Source organism: Triticum urartu, chromosome 3 (genome assembly GCF_003073215.2).
Source record: "Triticum urartu cultivar G1812 chromosome 3, Tu2.1, whole genome shotgun sequence".
Taxonomy (NCBI): domain Eukaryota; kingdom Viridiplantae; phylum Streptophyta; class Magnoliopsida; order Poales; family Poaceae; genus Triticum; species Triticum urartu.
Window position 1 is genome coordinate 51,896,340 of NC_053024.1, and position 19,213 is coordinate 51,915,552.

General features: G+C 43.0%; 1 protein-coding gene across 1 annotated transcript in view; it reads left to right on the forward strand.

Annotated features, from left to right (window-relative positions):
• LOC125547915 (chaperone protein ClpB1-like) overlaps positions 1–19,213 on the forward strand; it is a 44,140-nt gene continuing 24,927 nt past the window's right edge. The window contains exons 1-6 of the mRNA XM_048711651.1: positions 1–167; positions 474–923; positions 5,588–5,985; positions 6,588–6,727; positions 6,816–7,156; positions 7,251–7,530. Of these exons, the coding sequence (XP_048567608.1) occupies positions 556–923; positions 5,588–5,985; positions 6,588–6,727; positions 6,816–7,156; positions 7,251–7,530 (1,527 nt within the window). The 5' untranslated portion in view covers positions 1–167; positions 474–555. The remainder of the gene's footprint in view (positions 168–473; positions 924–5,587; positions 5,986–6,587; positions 6,728–6,815; positions 7,157–7,250; positions 7,531–19,213) is intronic.

Consider the following 19,213-nt stretch of genomic DNA (forward strand, 5'->3'; position numbering starts at 1 on the left):
ATCGTGAACACGGCGGCTCTAGGCCATCGGCGGAGCGGCGAAAGGTGACTGGGATTCGAGTGGCGCCGGTCGAAGCGCGCCTGACCAGATCGAGCCGACGAGGGATTCAGGGTGGGCGCCGAGCAGCGGCGGAGGGGCGCCGCAGTGCTTGGAGGACTTGAGAAGAGGTAAATTTTTCCTGTCTTCTTCTTATCTTACTTAAAAAGGGGAACTTTTCCCCCCATTTGATCTCGAGTCCCGATTTTGCTACTTCAGTTCAATCAAGATCAAGAGGAACAAGCATAATCGCATGGTGACTCCATATTTAAGCTAAAAGAAGAATTATCTTTCTTTCATTCTCTCAAAGTTAAAATTTTGCACTGGTTATCTTGCATTAAGAAATATACCGTGTATGGCTGTATGCAATATGAAGTTTGATCATTTACAACAAGTCATCTCGATCATGAAGTAATGCAATCTTTTTCCTTGTTCAGATCAGGGCTTTTGGTCAGGTATGGGAAGGACCGGAACCTTCGATCCGCTGCTGGGGACCATGACTAAGGCACCCAGAGTCATATGTACAGGGTGTGGCGACAGATCGAACCTGTAGTCTGCCTTGGAGCAGCTGTTGGTCTCTGTTGGGCAGCTTGGAGCTACTACGCGCGCAAGTCATGTCTGCGCACCTACGGACGCTACATGAACGGCAAGACAAGCGGCCCGGTGGTCGGCCGGGATGACGAGATCGACAGTGTCGTCTCCATTCTCTGCTGCAAGACCAAGAATTGTGTGGCACTCGTCGGAGCCCCAGGGGTTGGCAAGACGGCCATCGCCGAGGGCCTCGCGCAGCGGATTGCTGCTGGGAAGGTCCCTGCCGAGCTTTCCAAGGCACGTGTCGTGGAGGTTGATCTGGGGGCCATGGTGGCCGGCACTGTACTGCGTGGTATGTTTGAAGAGAGAATTCCTTATTTAACACTCGCTTAAATTTTTGTGCCATATTTAACATCGTAAAACTTTTTCTTCCTTATCTAACAACAATGTTAAAATTTGTTCCCTTTGTGACACTTCCGTCTATTTTGAGTACTAACGGTGTTAAATGGCACATGAAAAGACGATCTTACCCCTAATGCAACTTGTGATCAAAATCATTCACATGGGGATCAATAACTTTTTCCTGCTGTTAATTGCAAAACTGGGCAGAACTTTTCTTGTAAACATGCAATTCTGGACAGTTTTTTATTTTAAAATTTAATTCAAAATTGGGCATAGCCTATGACACAATTCATATGTATATTGTTCAACACACACCTTTCAAATTTGCCAATGGCACGAGACACTCCATATACATCCAGACTCACATCCAAGTACACATATATGACTCACATACATCATACGTATACATCATATTAGCAACCCAAAAGTGGCTCACATCATGCCCAGGTTCACATACATTACTAGTCCACACATACATCATATTAGCAACCCAAAAGTGGCTCACATCATACCCAGGTTCACATACTACTCCAAGTCCACACATACATCATATTAGCAACCCAAAAGTGGCTCACATCATACCCAGGTTCACATACATTACTCCAAGTCCACACAACATGACATGAGCAGCAACAAAAGTGACATTAAGTGAAAGAAGTTCACAAGCTGAGCCGCCTTTTGCTTCTTGTGCCCATTGCAGGGCTAGTTGGGTAAGCTTTTTTGCTTCTAGTGCCCATTGTAGGGCTGTCAAATGGCACCATCGGATTGTTTTGATCCTTTTTAGCAAGCTCCATCTTCCTTGTGGCCCTTAAAATAACAACATGGCTGTCAAATTATTTTAGTGCATGTATGACAACAATACATATGGATATATTTGATACATGTATGGCAGCAAATAACAATATCAACTATGCATAATATGTGATATTAAAATCCAAAAATAGAAAAGGTCACCTTTTCCCCCCTTTTGCATTTTTCTTGTTTGTAGTCTCCAATGTTTGGTTATGCTTTCCCTTCTTCTTGGTTGTAGTTTCCAAGTTTTGGCTATGGATTACATGAATACATACAAATCGAACTCAGTTTTCGTTTGGCACAAATAAAAACTCAGTTATCATTTGGAACAAGCATTGGTGTAGAATCGGTAACCTTGGTGGAAAATACATAGCGGCTGCCGGCGCGTCATCACCTCTTGGCACAATGGATGATTCGGATGTTTTAATAGTCTTCCTCCTCTTCTTTGGTGGTTCTCTACACGAGAAATGAGAAAGTAGTGAACATTCATAGGTGATTACAAAACAATAATGCAAGAAAGTAGTTAACATGCAATAGGAGAGTAGAATGGATAGTAGATTACCTCATAGCCATGAAAGCAGCAATGTCATCTTTGTTACCCTTCTTGCACGTATGCCAATGGTGCCCGTATTCCTTGCAAATAGGGCACACGTGCTGGCCACTTTTCCTCTTTTTCTCACCACAACCCTTATGCCTCTCAGTTTGGGGCCGACCAGCTACAGCTTTTAACAAGGGTGGATGCATGAAGAATCCATGGTTAGATTCAGGCCACTGGGTCTTGTCACACATAGAAGGGATTAGTTGACCATAAGCTGCCCTAAACTTGTCAATGGAGTAATACGAGTCCACATAATTCTGTATATGTGCATTGACAAGTGATATGATGAATGCTAGAGCATGCTTGCAAGGAAGGCCAGAAACTTGCCATTGTCTACAAGAACATGTGTTGCCATGCAAGTTGACGACAAACCTAAACCCGCTGCCTCCCAATTGAGTAACTTCAGCAACTTCTTCCGAGCTTTCTACCACCTCCAAGTTTAACTCTCTACTCTTTGCATTCAACTTCTTCATTATGTGGGGCAAAATTAATAAGCCAGCTAACTTCTTTGCTACTTTTCTCCTTCGATTCCACATGATCATAATCATCTGCCTAAGCTTGTCCATTAAGTCATCCAAGTTCAAGGACTTGTGGTGCTTAATCCATTTATTGAAGCACTCTGCCAGGTTGTTGGTTACATAGTCCACCTTACAAATGGTTGAGAACTGACTCCTAGTCCACAACCTAGTGTGCCACTTCCTAAGATATGTAGTTGCCGCTGGCTTTGCTGTCTCCATTGCAACCCATTTTTTCTCAAATATATACTTGTTCCATGAGTAAGCAACAGCCCAAAGATGGTCATCAAATACCTTTCCGTTATACTTTTTCTTGAAGTTTGACACCAAGTGAAACATGCATTCCCTATGTTCTACCTCTGGGAAAACATCCTTTACCCCTGTCATCACCGCCTGCCCAACATCAGTGCTTATGGCTAAACCCCTTGGCGACCCTATGGCTTGCCTAAGCAATTGCATGAACCAGATCCAGTTCTCATTTGTTTCAGAATCGAAAATTCCAAAACAAAGTGGATACATCCAATTATGGCCATCTACAGCGGTAGCACTGGCAAGCTGCCCCTTAAACCTGCCTATTAAGAATGTGCTATCTACTGCCAAATACGGTCTGCAACCACTAAGGAATCCATCTATGCAAGGTTTCAAAGCAAAGAAGAACCTTCTAAACCTGATTTTTTCTTTTATAATGTAATGATCAATCTGCACTATGCTACCAGGGCAAGAGATTTCAACTTGTGATTTAAACCTATACAAATTGTCAAAGCTGCTATCCCAATCACCATATAGTTCTTTCAGAGCTAGCTTCTTACCCATATATACCCTCTTGTAGTGGATGTCAACCTTGTGGTGTTCTTTAATCTTTTTGCGCAATGCCTTCGCTCCGAGAGTAGCATCTTCAATCAGCCAATCCTTCACCTTATCACATATCCAATACTTGGTTGCATTCTTCATCTTCTTTTTTCCTTCTTGTACTAGAGCAATCATGACCACATGGGTTTTTCTTCACCTTAAAAAGAGAGATAGAGGTAATTAGCTAAAAACACTTGACAATTATGCAATAAATGTTCACAAATGAATAGAGTTAAACAATTACCATTACGGTACACTTATCCTCCGTTGTAGAAGCATGTATCCTCCATGGACAATTATCAGCATCTCGTCTTGAACAATAGCCCCTAAACCGACGAGGTGTACTATACTCGGTGTTATACTCAAATTCATGTTTGATTGCATGCTGAGAAAGTGCCAACTTGAACTCTTTCATGCTGGGATATGTAAAGCCTTTTGTCATTGGAGGGTCTAATTTGTCATACTCTACATGTGGAGTATGCTCTGCCTCATGCAACTCCTCATCCTCCTCTACTTCATCATCCTTTTCTTTATTAGGACAAAGAACCACATCTAAGGGCATAGGTTCGTCCACTTCATACATATTCTCCTCATCAACACCAACATGCTCATTCTCATGTTTGGGTTGCGAAGGTAAGTATCATCCTCATGTTCTATATTGCTGTTAGGTTCATCCCACTCAGTGATAGGCTCATATGGCTCCGAGGGATCACAATATGCAATAATCATATGCAGCACCTTTGTCTCCGAGTGTTTTTCAAACATAATCATCAAATCTTGGTCAGATTTTACTTCTGGACAGTTTTTAAGAGCATAGTCATAATATTGCACATGTGCAACTTCCAAATAACGTGGCGGGTACTGCTCTACAATTGACTCGACCAAATCCTTATAATTTGTCAAGTCACAATCGATGACCTTCTCAAAACAAAAACATCTTATGTCCTTTCGAGCTTTCTTTGGATTGCCAAACAATTTAATTTTGAGAAAATAACTCGAATTTGGATCCATCCTGTGAATTAAAAAGACAACTTTAAACTTTGCTTTAAACCTATGCATGAGTATTGCTAGACAATCTGATCATCAACCGAAATTAAGTGAAAAGATCTCTTCCTCAAATACACAGCTACACAAACTAGCACAATCATGATAATTGCTACTAGATGGACTGGCCCTTACCCATCTGGACACGCCCATGTTGCTGGCGGCAACTGAGTACCGCCCTGGCCTGAAGCTGCTGCCAAGAACGACCCAGCCGTGCCCTCGTCGGAGACCCCAGCCACTGCCGCGCCCTGGCCCGAGCCAGCTACAGCCGAGCCACCGGCCAGGCCCGAGCCAGCTGTAGCCGAGTCTCCGGCCTGGCCCGATGCTGGCTCAACCCCACCGCAACCCGAGGCTAGCCCGACGCCCTGGATTGACCTGACCTCAGCCCCGCCGGCGCCATCGGCAAGCCATGGCACGTCCGCAGCCGCGCCATGGCCGTCGTTCGCAGCCGCGCCATGGCCGTCATCCGCGGCGTCGTCTCCATCCGCAGAACTGCCGCCATCCATAGCCCTCCGCCGCCGCTAAGCCTGGGAGGTTCGCCGCCGCCGCCGCCTCTAGGGTTGGGAAGAAAGGGGATGAGAAGAGTCGGGTCGGGAGAGAATAGAGAGAACGGGTTGGTCTCTGTTTTTCTTTTTCCTCAAAGGGTAATTTCGTCCAACGAGAAAATACTGACATCAGTCAATCCAGATCTTAACGACATATGCTAACGAACTTGACGGAAGTGTTAGAAAGGTAAAAAAAATTACACTTGGTGTTATTTAGGGAAGAATTTTTTTTAGTGTTAAATAGGGAACCAATATTTAAAACAGTGTTATATAAGGAATTTTCTCATGTTTGAAAGCCGTTTGAAGACCATGATAAAGAAGGCGGAGAATTCGGGCGGCAATATAATTCTCTTCATCGACGAGATGCACATGCTGATTGGCGCCGGTGATAAATGGGGAAGCAATGATGCTGCTAATATTCCGAAACCCGCGTTGGCCCGTGGTCGTATCCGATGTGTGGGCGCGACAACTTTTGATGACTATCGCAAGTACATTGAGAAGGATGCAGCGCTCGAACGACGGTTCCAGAAGGTGCATATTGAAGAACCGAGCACGCAGGCGACCATTGCCATTCTGCGGGGCATAAAGCAGCAGTATGAACGGCACCATAGCTTGGAAATCCAAGATGCCGCTATTGTTGCTGCTGCAGAGCTCGCTGGCCACTACATCACTGGTGAGGAATTAATTTACTCGTATTGTTTCTTGAGGTGATCAGTAGAAGCATAACCTCACCTAGCTACTTAGGAAGTACTCCCTCCGTATCAAAACATAAGATGTTTTTTGACACTGTCATAGTGTCAAAAAACGTCTTGTATTTTGATACAGAGGGAGTATGACAAAAAGAAAGAAAAAGAAATGCATGCTTAATTGGTCATGGTCAGATGCCCATCCCTGTTGAGGTCTACTAGCTCATGTGCCTATCCTTGTTGAGGTTTACTAGCTCATGTGCCCATCCTTGTTAAGGTTTACTAGCCCATGTGTTAAATTTTCTATCTACGTGAAGGTTATGATGTGCACTTCAAGGGCAAGAATGATCACATTAGAGCACCATGGAGTAACTATGTTATGTTACCTTGGATACTTGAAGTTGAAATAATCTATGAATCTTTTTAAGGTTCTAATTAATCCGTGACAGTCATATGTATAAAACTATAAATTGATGGGGTAACCTGAACTGCAATGTTTCTTCTCTGCCGAGTTGCACTTGTCAGTGGCAAGAATGGCTATATGTTGTAGTACAATGTTAATGGGTTTTATCGCTGGATGTATTTGTAGGTCGTCAGTTTCCTGATAAGGCTATTGATCTGATTGATGCGGCGTGTGCTACTGCAAAGAAAATGATGCAGAATGACAGTCAAGAAAAGGAAAAGGACAATGTGAAGAAAGCAATTGTTGCACCAAATCATGTCGCACAAGTGAGCATTCTCTTCCAAATGACTTTTGTGTACCATTTCGATCAATGAGATGTGTTTTTCATGCAAACTCTAACTTTGTCATTTGAAGGATGTGAGCCGATGCACCGGAATTCCTGTCTCTACGCTTGATCAAGAGGAGAAGGATAGGTTAATCCACCTAGCGGATAGACTTCATGAGCGAGTTGTTGGCCAGGATGAAGCGGTAAATCTGGTTGCAGAAGCAGTCTTACGTTCCAGGGCTGGCCTTGATCAGCCTGGCCAACCCATAGGCTCGTTCCTCTTCTTAGGATTGACTGGTGTTGGAAAGACAGAGCTTGCAAAAGCTCTTGCCGAGCAGCTATTCGACAGTGAGAAAATGTTGGTTCGCATTGACATGTCTGAATATGTTGGGTTTGGAGCTGTGGCGCGCCTAATTGGAGCTGCACCAAGGTTTACTTTGTATATTGTATGCTCATTACGTTATGATATCAGTACGGATCTTTCATTTGACTGATGTTAATGCTTCTTTTATAACTTCTTAAAGCTGCATTGGCTATGATGATGGTGGACAACTGACTGAAATAGTGAGGAGGCGCCCATATAGTGTCATCCTTTTTGACGAGGTGGAGAAGGCAGATCCCTTGGTGTTGAACGTTTTTATTCAACTTCTTGATGATGGTGTTCTGACTGATGGCAAAGGCCGGACCGTAGATTTCAAGAATACTATCATCATTATGACCTCAAATCTAGGAGCAGAGCACCTAACAGCTGGAATGGCTGGAGAAAGCACAATGGAAGCTGCAAAGGAGCTCGTGATGAAAAAGGTTTGTGAATACCATATTTGCTGCTGTTAAGGCTCTATACTAGTGTGACCTACTGATGTGTCATATATATATATAGAGTGGCACTATTCTAATCCCAGGATTAGAATAACTATTTGGATCACAGCAGCCCTATATAGAGCCCGAAGACAGGTTCCCGAACTTCCCTGAACTGCCGGCCCAGCCCGACAGAATCCCACCTGGACCCCGATCCCGACAGAATCCCACCTGGACCCCCGATCTCAATCGAGCCGCCCCTCCCCAACCCCCTCCTCGCCGCTCCTCCCCTCGATCTCCGCCGTGATTCGCCGCCGAAAATCTGCCGGATCCAGCGCCTCCTTCCTTCTCCAGATCCTGGCCGACTGGATCGAGCTCCGCCCCCTCCGACTCCACCTCCTGCCCGACCGTCGGCACGGGCGAGCGAGCGACGGCGGACGCCGGCGCGAGGGAGCCCGCGTCGCCTGGAGCCGGCGGAGCCGGCGAAGCCGCCGGATTTCTGCGACGAACGGCCGCCATGGACTTCCGGAAGCCTCATCCTCGGTCCATCGTCGCCGCCAGACGGCTTGGCAGTGCTCGTGGCGGCCAAGGCGCAACCTACGGCAAACAATGCACCCAAGGAAGCATCTCGGCGGTGGAGGCCGCATCGGCGGCGCCTTCAAATCTAAGAACGGTATATGAATTTCCTCCCTGATCTTGCCTTCTTCCTCAATCTTGCCTTCTCTGATCTTCTTGCTTCGTGCAGATGAACTTCGCGCCCCCTGCAAGACATGGATTTCCATCGAATTCCTCTCATACCTCCACGACGAATTGTTCTCAAGCTGGCCTATCAGCTGCTGGAAAAAGGTTGGCCGACCTTCTAGCCAGGGTATGGTTGAACTTCTTCCTTCCTTCGGTTTGTTATTTGCTTACAGCTATGTGAAGTTCAGGTGGTGTGTGAGCATTAGTCCAGGCTACAACAACTTTTTTAAAATCTGCCTGCCTACTTACAACCATGTGAAGTTCTGGTAGTGTATGAGCCTCAGTCCAGGCTACAAAACAGTATTGTAAAATCTGACTGCCTGCTTACAGGCATGTGAAGTTCAGGTAGTATGTGAGCCTCAGTCCAGGCTACAAACACTATAAAATCTGCCTGCATTCACATTCACATGTGCAAAAAGCCATGTGAAGTTCAACTAGTAAGTGTGCTAGAGTTCAGGTTGCTATGTGTCTGGTTCTGTGCAAAAAAAAAGGAAAATAGAACATGCATGTGATATGACATGAAGGTCAGGTTGGTATGCACTAGCAGTCCACCCATTCAAAAACTCATGAAGGTCCAGGTTTTTTAACTGTAGACAGTATTTCCCCTTTGCAAAACAAGAAGTTCAGGTTGTGGAGAGTGCTTAGTTCAGGTACATATAAGTAATCAAAATATTGTAGAATTGAAAAACATGATGTGAAGTTCATTCTGTGAAGGGTGCTCAGTTCAGGTACAAAGGCGTTGACAGATGCTTAGCTCAGTGCATAGTGTGATGGCTCTCACCACTTTTATATAGAGAAGTTCAGGCTGTGAATAATGCTAAGTTCAGTTACAAAGGTATATGCAGATATAACTTGTGTGCTAATAGACATTTTTTTCTTTTATGTCAGCAAGACGAGAGACGCATGAAGAAGCTTAGAAGTTCCTAGCAGCAAGTACACAATCCAAAGCCTGTACGCGTTGCACCACCCCCTCAATGGGTCACACCTCAAACGCACCAACACCAATACCAACCTGCTCCAGACCAAAAATGGATGACACCCGAAACACACGGATACTTCCAAGATGCTGGGTCACAGCCCTATCCGCACAGCTTTGCGCCTCCACCTAATTGGGTGACGCCGGAAATCCCCCGCGGATTCTTTGTATCCACCAGCAAACTCCTAAGCACGCCGATGGAGGAGGGGGTTAGCTCAAGTCCTGCGTGTAACTTTGGAGGTTATCCTGGTGTGCCTCATTAATGCCAAAGCGAAGCAACTAAACTGGATCCCAGGACAAATCCAACAGCAACACACACGCGGAGGAGAGTGATCTGCACACTACCACTGTTTGATCCTGCTGCTGCTCCTACAAGTCAGAATTCTACGGGGCATAAGGTAGATGGATTGCTTCACAAAACAAAAGAGCAAACCAAGACCAGGATCGCAATACCTCCACAACCACCTCAAGCAAAAAGGACGCAAACAAGAGAGAGGCCATCTTTAGCCCTCCTTCCTCCTCGTGATCCACTGCTGCATCCTGCTATGATTACTCCGCCATGCCCCATCCCAGAGGGACAACAGCAGACACCAGCGGAGTTGCGATCATACACGCATGTAAGTGAAACAAAAATATATTTATATACGCATCTTGTATTATCTGCACATTTTCTTCTCCCTCCAGAATAACAAGTTCATAAAATTGCATTTTAACATGCTATTTGGATTATTTTTTTCTTTTTCTACAGACGACGGATCTACTGGATTATCTAATACCAAGACTAAAGATGCGATTCAAAGATGTAGAGAAAGCAAGGGAATTTTATAACAGATACGCCAAGCACGCTGGTTTTGGAATCAGGAAGACGGGTGGAAATGACAACCACAAGTATTTTGTTTGCGCCTTCCAAGGGATACACACATCTTCTGTTTCAGAGGCCAACAGGAAGCGAAACAAAACATCGCAGAGGACGGGCTGCAATCCAAGAATGAGGGTGAAGGTGCAGGAGGATGGCACATGCGTGGCAGTGGACATTGAGTACAATCATAATCACCAGCTCATGCAAACTGATGACATGCTGGTATTCTTGCACTCACACAAGAATTATGACCCCACTATTCTGGAGTATGTAAAGCTCCTGCAGTACCATGATGTCAAGCACACAACAATCATGTCCATGCTATCTGAAAATGAAGATGGAAGCTACTTCCTAAGCATGACCGGACGAGACCTGCTAAACCAGTAAGTATTCAAACACCCACATGCTGCAATGTAAAATAGCATCCTAGCTCACAACCCCTTTGATAGCAAAAATAACAAATGCATGTTGGCGTGTGATTTGTAGGAAAGCCATGAATGCAAGGAAAGATGATTTGGATGATGTATTAAAACTTGTTTCATTCTTCAAAGACATGAAGGCAATAAATGATGAGTTTTTCTATGACATCCAAGTGGACAAGGACAAGTCAATTAAAAACATTTTCTGGTCCAATGCAAGCTGCCGAGGAGCCTATCAAGACTTCGGCGATTGCGTAACATTTGACACGACTTACAAGACAAATTGATTTCATATGCCCCTGGGAGTGTTTGTTGGAACAAACCATCACTTGCACTCAACGATATTTGCCGTTGCCCTGATAAGAGACGAAGATGCAAGGTCATTCAAGTGGCTGTTCGGTACATTTCTACGGTGCATGAACAACAAGCACCCAACTTGCATTCTAACAGGTGAATTCAAAAAAAACTCCTTAAGTTTCATCATCTTTTTCAGTCTATGGGTCTCAGTTGATTGGGTACATTTGTTTTTTCTGAAAAATATGTAAAAAATGCAGTTCAACCACTGTTAGCACAGAAGTCCAACTAACAATACAAGAAAGCAAAATTATCTGTCACATGTTTAGAAAAAAATTAGTTATGAATGTGAAGTTCAAGTACATGAATCATAGAAGTTCAAGGACGAAGCTGTTAGATAAAAATATGTAGAATGTTCAGAAAAACATAGTTATTTATGTGAAGTTCAATCACTGCTACCACAGCAAGTTCAACAACACTGTTGTAAGAAAATTTTTGAGTCTGACACTACTAGTTTGTCATACTACTAACTGTGAAGTTCAAGCACTGGTACCACAGAAGTTCAGCAACACTGCTGTAAGAAAAAAATACATGTGACATTCTTAGATAGCCATACTACTAGATGTGAAGTTCAATTACTTGTGCAACATAAGTTCACCATCAGTACAAAAAAAATCAAGTTTCATTTTTTTTAATTCAATCAGACCAGTGCCCATCGATGGCGAAAGCTATACCACAATCATTTCCAAACACCGTCCACAAGCTATGCCGTTGGCACATATTGAAGAAGTACAGGGAATACCTCACGTTGCTGTACAAAAAGTATAAAACATTCAAAGAGGAGTTCACAACTATATTGAACTGGCCGCTGATGGCAACAGAGTTTGAAGATGCCTGGGCTGAACTCGTGCACAAGTACCACCTGGAGAACGACCAGATGATGATGCAGCTCTGGTGTGATCGGAAGATGTGGATTTCAGCATATTACAAGAACATTTTCTGTGCTAGAATGACTTCCACACAATGAAGCGAGAGCATGAACCACGTGCTAAAGAAAGGGTTTGTCAAGGGGACCCAGAACCTACACAAGTTTGCTAGGCGGGTCAATGCTTGCATACAAACTCGGATGCAGAAGGAGAACGAGCAAACAATGACTAGCATGGTATGATGACAAGTACAAAACACCACCATCATGTTATGTTTACCTTCAACATGTGCACTTTGAATTTTAAAAAATGAAACCCATATGATTCTGCTTCGACTAATATCTTACTTTTTGACATGTGCAGACCAATCCTGTGACAAAGACAACTTACGGCTACGAGGAAGACATGTCTATCAAGTACACGAGAGCCGTGTACACCGAGATGAGGAATAGGATGAGAAAAGCCACGCTATTTCGCGCAAAGCGTACAGTAGAGTCCACTAAGTACCTTGTGTACTACCACAAGAAGCCCGGCCATGATGATGAAGAAAGATTTTCCTGGTCAAAGCATGAATTCCAGGTTGTAGCTGACCCAGACAATGAAATATACGAGTGAGAATGCAAGCTTTGGACACACACAGGTGAGCGGGAAAACAAACTCATTAAATAGCTAGACTAGTAGTATCATATCAAAATTTATGAAACTCATTGCTGGCTCACAAACTATGTATTCTGCATTCATCGCAAAATGCAGGCCTGTTCTGCCTTCACATCATGAACATACTGGACTACCTGAAGCCTGACAAATTTCCAAACAAGTATATCCTCAAACGGTACACAAAGACTGCAAAATCATAGCCAACCTTTGATAAAAGGGACTACAACACAACCGCATCGGATGGCAGCTCAAGGCTATCGAAGCAAGACATCTTGTTGCAGCTGAATTTGATGGTTAACAAGAAAGCGATGAGATGTGATCAGCAGTATGACAGAGCCTACTATGTTCCCAAGAGGCTCGTGGAAGAGCTTGATGCAATACATTCAGCAAATCGAGCGGATGCTGACGAAAGGATGGCTGAAGAGGACGCTGAAATTGAAGATGACCTTCACTATTATGCAGCTGAAATGCTAAACGCCGCCGCTGAAGCCAACCAATGCAAGCAGGGTGATGGCCAATCAATGGAGCAGCGACAACAAGAGACGATGAAACTGCCACTGTATTCTGAAACAAAAGGTAGGAAGAAAAATACTGCAGCAAAGAAAAGTGACAAGAGAGCGCAAATAAAGGCACCACCTGCAGGAAGAGTCGTGGTGCTCGATGAGAATGGAGTGCCACTTGGACACAGGAAATGTAGTGTGTGCAACCAGGTTGCGGGACACAACAAGCTGACCTGTCCAACACTCTTGGAAAGAAACAATGCCGAGGAGGTCAAGCAACCACAATCTCAAAAACAGCAACCCAAAGTTATGGAACAAAAGAAGGGACCACACCCACAGAAAGCAAGCACCAAACTTTGTAGCATATGCAAGGAGTATGAACCACATAATGCAAGAACATGCCCGAAGCGAGAAGATGCTGAAAAGACAAGCAAAAAGCCATAGAAGAAACAGAAAGCAAAACCCAGAGCCAGCAACAAGAAAGAGGTGGAAGAGGAAGAGGAAGACGAAGACACCGTCGAAGAAGAGGAAGACGAAGAAGAAGAGAACGATGAAGAGAAAGAGGAAGAGGATGATGAAGAGGAAGAGGAAGAGGACGATGAAGAGGAAGAGGAAGAGGAAGAGGACGATGAAGAGGAAGAGGTACATGTCAAGCAAAAACCTATACAACCAAAGCCTAGGAGGAGCGCAGGGCTGATGAACAGTTAGAATAGGTCAATTAACACAATGCAAACTTATGTCATGTCAATGTCCAGAAATATTATGTCATCCCCTTTTATTGTTGAACTTTCAAAGAAGTCCCGGTAACACACACTGTGAAGTTCACGTAGTATTACTGCAGAAGTCCTGGTATGTTATTAGATGAAGTGCTGTGCTGATGATGTACTGCATGAAAGAGCAAGCAGTAATAAAATGAAAAACATACACTGTGAAGTTCAAGTAATATTACTGCAGAAGTCCTGGTATGTTATGGGATTAAGTGATGTGCTGGTGATGTATTGCATGGAAGTGCAAGCAAGAACAAACATGAAAAACATATACTGTGAAGTTCAAGTAAGCTTACTGCAGAAGTCCTGGTATATTATGGCAGGAGGTGCTCGTGTTGTATTCCATAAAAGTGCAACTAGCAAATAATCATATAGTATTGAAGTTCAGGTCAGCTTATAGAAGAAGTTTTGGTATATAAAAATCGATGTAGGAAAAAATATGCTTAAAAAATAAAGTTTCACTGCATAAACTAAGGTTAGCAAGCCTAAGACAACGCGTTCAAATGTGAAGTTCTGCTTGGATACGTGCAAAAGTTCATGTACAATGCGGACAAAAAAGATAAAGAAACGTCAACAATATTTCTGCACAGATTTACATATGAAATACGTCTGCACTTGAAAAAAACACAAAAAAACAAAATATAGATTCTAGGCAAAAGCATACATATTGGTTGGGTTGAACATTACCAATACATTACACAAACACAAAATATCCTCTCCATCTGAAACCACCAGCCCAGCCACATCTCAAAGCAGAAGTTCAAGTCTACGATCATATGTTGGGAGCCCGAAAATAAACAACACAAAAAAATCAAGCAGCTAAACCAAAACCGAGGCAGAAGTTCAGGTACATCTGTTGGGGTAAAAACATTCAACACATGGATACTGAAAAACGACGCAGTACATTGAAATTCACAAAGCCAAATCATTCTTCACACCAAATGCATTTTTCCACAATATCATAAGTAATAGTGCTACACCTATAGATACACAAATCACTAAAAACATTCTTACAACCAAATCTTTACGGAATTGTTCCAATCATTATCAAACCTAAAAATCTGTATGAAATCAAAACTACAGATGAAACTAATGCTTCGAATTCACAGGCCAAAGGACTGGATCTCTTTAGGGAGCTCTGAACCCACGACTTCATTCTTCTCGCTAAAAATCAGAGTGTGCATGAACTCAGCCTTCCAGTCATCTGCAGCAGCCTGCAAACAAAAGAAAGGTGAAAACGATGGTTTAGTAACGGATATCTAAAACCACAGCAGGAGTGTCTCAGCAAAAACACACAAGAATAATCAAAGGATGATGAGACAAGAACAAAAGACAGAACATACTTCCACATCACCAAAATCTTCAACAATATCATCGCCATCATACGAAGAGCTGAACTTCACGGCAAAGAAACCACAATCATTACTCTTCTGCTTCGGAACATCGATGAAAGTCGGCCTCTTTGCAATAGTCACCCAGTTAGGCTGCTTGCTCGCCTTGTATGCAGCCTTGCCGTACACCTCCTCGAGCAACCCAACAAATCTCTTCATCTGCCGGAAATAACAAAATTAGATGAAGTCAAAAACATGTTAACCAAAATAGTTAAGTTCAGGTACATAAAAAGGCGACACTTGCATAAGATCCACCTAAACAAAAAAGCAGAAGTTCAACTTATAAATGACAGTCAGTTCAAGCAGTATTACCAAAACAGAGACATCAACATATTTTGTCAACACAAGGCATAATAAACTTCGTGTCAAACAAGAGAATGTGAAAGGAGGTTCAGGCTAAGAAACACTCACGATATTTTGGCAGTCCCCGTGGAAACTCGATCATGACGTTTCCATATTATCGTAAGAAAGTGAATCAAGGATGTCAATGCTCCCACGATATCTATTCACCATGTACACACTGTAGTGCGCCATTGTGCCAATTGGCTTGAATAGAATCAAGAAAACCTGCCAAGAATGAAAGGACCGGTGAACACAAACTATAAAGCATATGTACTGAAGAGCCGGCATGAACAAAAACTTCTTGACAAACTCAGCAAAAGGATGCACATGAAATTAAAAAAAGCAAAGAGTTATTAAAAACTAACCAGCTTTGCGTTAAGAAGGTCTTCTTCCTTGCGAACAAACATTGGGAGGAGACCAGCAGATTTTTTTGCATCAAACTTTGGAACTGTTGCGGCATAGAAATCATACTCCAGGCAGTACTGTGCATTCACCAAAACACAATTAAAACACCTCCCAGATGCCACTACAAAAAAACTAAGGCAAAAAAAGGAGATAGGGGTGCAAAGAACTAAAACCTGTATAAAGTAGGGACTAAGTACAACCCTGTCAGCACTAGTGAATATCTCAGAGGTCTCCGGCTTATCCTTCCACAAATTTATGAGATAATCCATTATGTCTCCTTCCATCTGCTGCCCTTCACCGAAAAGCGTATAAAGGACACGTCCTGTGAGGTCAATCACATTCGCAGGGATGGTAAACATGCAGTAGCTTGTCCTGCAGAATACAAAAGGATGGTAAAAAAATATTAGAAGTTCAGATACAACAACAAACAGAAGTTCAGACACTATAACTCAAAAGGCAAGAGGAGACATAAAACAGAAGTTCAGATACTACAACAACCGAAGTTCAGACAATACAACAACAGAAGTTCAGACACTACAACTCCAGAGGCAAGGGAGCGATAGATGAGGGTAACTCAGTCAGAATACTTCTCTAGACCGTCTTTACTCAGCACATACTGTTTCAACTTTCGGGCGTCGGATAGATGAGGGTAACTGTATTTTTTCAGGGGAGCGATAGGAGAACGGCACTTCAAAGGAAATCTAGATGCTCTCTTGGAGGAAGTTATGTTCCCAGACTCAACTACCGGTTTCCTCCTGGTGATGACAGCATTCTTCCCACCTCTACCAGCAACAGTACCAGCAGCACATTTGACATTCTTCGGGTAATCAATCTTCTCAAAATCATCATCGAACGAAATCACTTCTGCTTCGGCTGCTTCGATTGCATCAGCCTTCCTGTAGCACGGGGTTTTTGGAGTACCACGAATACCACCAGCCCGCTTCCCCAACTTGGAAGGAATGAGGGTCCGAGGTCTATCATCTTCTATCGGAGCTGTACTCATCGGTTCCTCCCTAGGCTGGTATTCTTGTGACCCGAGGAATGAGTAGTGGTAATCGGTCAACTCCAACGGATCCACTGTCAAAGAAAAAAGGAAGAGAAAACATCACCATTAAAAATACAACTAAAGTTTAGGAACATCACAATGTGCAGTACAACTAATAAAGATGACATGGTTACTACTCAAGCTGACCTAAAAAAATTAGTTGCAGTAAAAAACTAAATGAAGTTCAGGCACAACCAGAGGCACAATTCAGGATAAACCGATGAACTGGAAATCATTCAACTACAGCTAACAAAACCATAGAAAGGCATCATCTCTGAAGTTCAATTATAAAAGAAAATGCTCATGTCCATTTAAGCAAAAAAAAACACAAGCAAAATTAAAAAAGATAGAAATGAAGTTCATGTACAAAGAAAATGCTCCTCTCCTTCCGAAATCAGCAGCCCAGCCAGACCTCAAGCAGAAGTCCAAGTTTAGAGAAAAATATGAAGTTCAGGTAGAATAAAAGATGTAGTGCAGGTAAGCAGTACAAGTTCCAAAATACTTACATGTGTAGTAGCCAAACAGAGCTTGGAAGTCTGTCTCAAACAGGTTAGAAGAAGCGATTGAGTACAGCCACGTCTTCCTGATATCCCCGATATTCTCATGGGAATAATTTGCAAGAACCCCGTCATGATACGAATTAACATTCGTAAGCATGAAGAATCCGCAGTCGATACTGCCATCAAACGAAGTAAAAAGAAATAGTGTTAGGACAGAAAAAGAAAGCCAATGAATTAAACACGTCACAGCTTAAGTACAACTACAGTTAAACAGATGTGATAAAGAGAAAAAGTCGAACTCATACTTGTTTTGCTGCTGGGGGACATCAATCCAATCCAGAGGGAAATTGTCGATGCTAATAGGACTGAAGGGTGTCTCCCTGTCGTTGCTGGCATCCTTCCAAAGCCTCTTGATGTTGTCGGTCATCTGTCGAAACAGTCGTACCGCACATTCATCTTTTGGTCCATAGTAGGAATCGAGAAGCTGGAACCTTGAATTCTTCAGGTCAAGGAACACCGACACCCAATGAACGACACCACCCATGGAAGCAGGAAGCTCAGGCGGGTCAAAAGTAGGGAAAACAACCTGAAGCATCATAAACACACGAATCATTAAAAATGAAAATTAATATCAGAATGGTACAAAAGAGAAATAAAACAAATATTAACACAGTGGATCGCACTGCAAAACTAATATAGAGGCAAAGAACAAGATATTGCAAACCAAATCATGTGCATCCATGCTATCTGGACCACTCGCCATGAAGTACTTCCTCACACGGGAATCAAATTGACCTCTGAAAATCTTGTCCTAAAATAATGCAGACAACACCAACATATGAAAAAAATACAAAAATGAGACGAATAAGTTTTAACTAAAATGGTAAGGAACAAAACAGAAAAGAAATCACTCTATGGTTGACTTACACAAACCCAATACGGCAGGATGAGTTTATCCGATCCCTGGTACTTCGCACGTAGATAATAGAGTGCACACTCAGCCACATTAGATGTAAGCATTCCGCGAGGACCAAAAGATATTGCGACTTCTTGAACAGAAGCTTCACACTCCTTGTTTTGGAACATAATCATTGATCTAAAAACAAGCGAATAGAAAGTAAAACAAGTTAAGCAGTAGGAACTCAGGAAGTTCATAACACATGTTAGCACAGAAGTTCAGCTATATCACAACAGGCAGTACAGTACAAAATAGGCCAGAAGTTCAGCGCCAGAGAAGCAAAAAAAAACAAGAAGTTCAGGTACATAGAGTTGAGAAGTTCAGCTATGAAACCACAGGCAGTTCACAGGGGGTACATGGATGATGTAAATGTTGAGCAGCTGCACTCACCTCTTGGAACGGTCGTTCCTAAGCCTAGTTACACTGTAATAAAAGTCATCAACCTTCTTTCGCACGACAGCAAGGTCACTATCTGCTCACCAAAAAGAAAATAGCAATTAACAGCAACACTCAAAGCACATAGATTCACGACAGTTTCAATTAAGACCAACATTCAAGCACAAACATTCAAAACATAAGCACATCTCAGCTGCTACATCAGAAAAGATAAAACACAGCATCATAGACATCACAACCCATGCATTACAAACATCCACTCACATAGAAAATAGGTTCACTTAAAATTCTTTACAACCCACACGACAAACAACAAAACCAGAAGTTCAACTTAGACCACATAGGCAGTTCACAGGGGATATCATGGACTAAACCAAAACAACAAAGGGGGAAGGGAATGGGAAAGAAGAGAGAAGCATGCTCCTCTCTTCATGGATCCTTGCCTAGACCAGTGGCAGCACTGGAATGATCAACCTCCTCTCCATAGCTATCGCTTTCGGTATCTTCATCGTC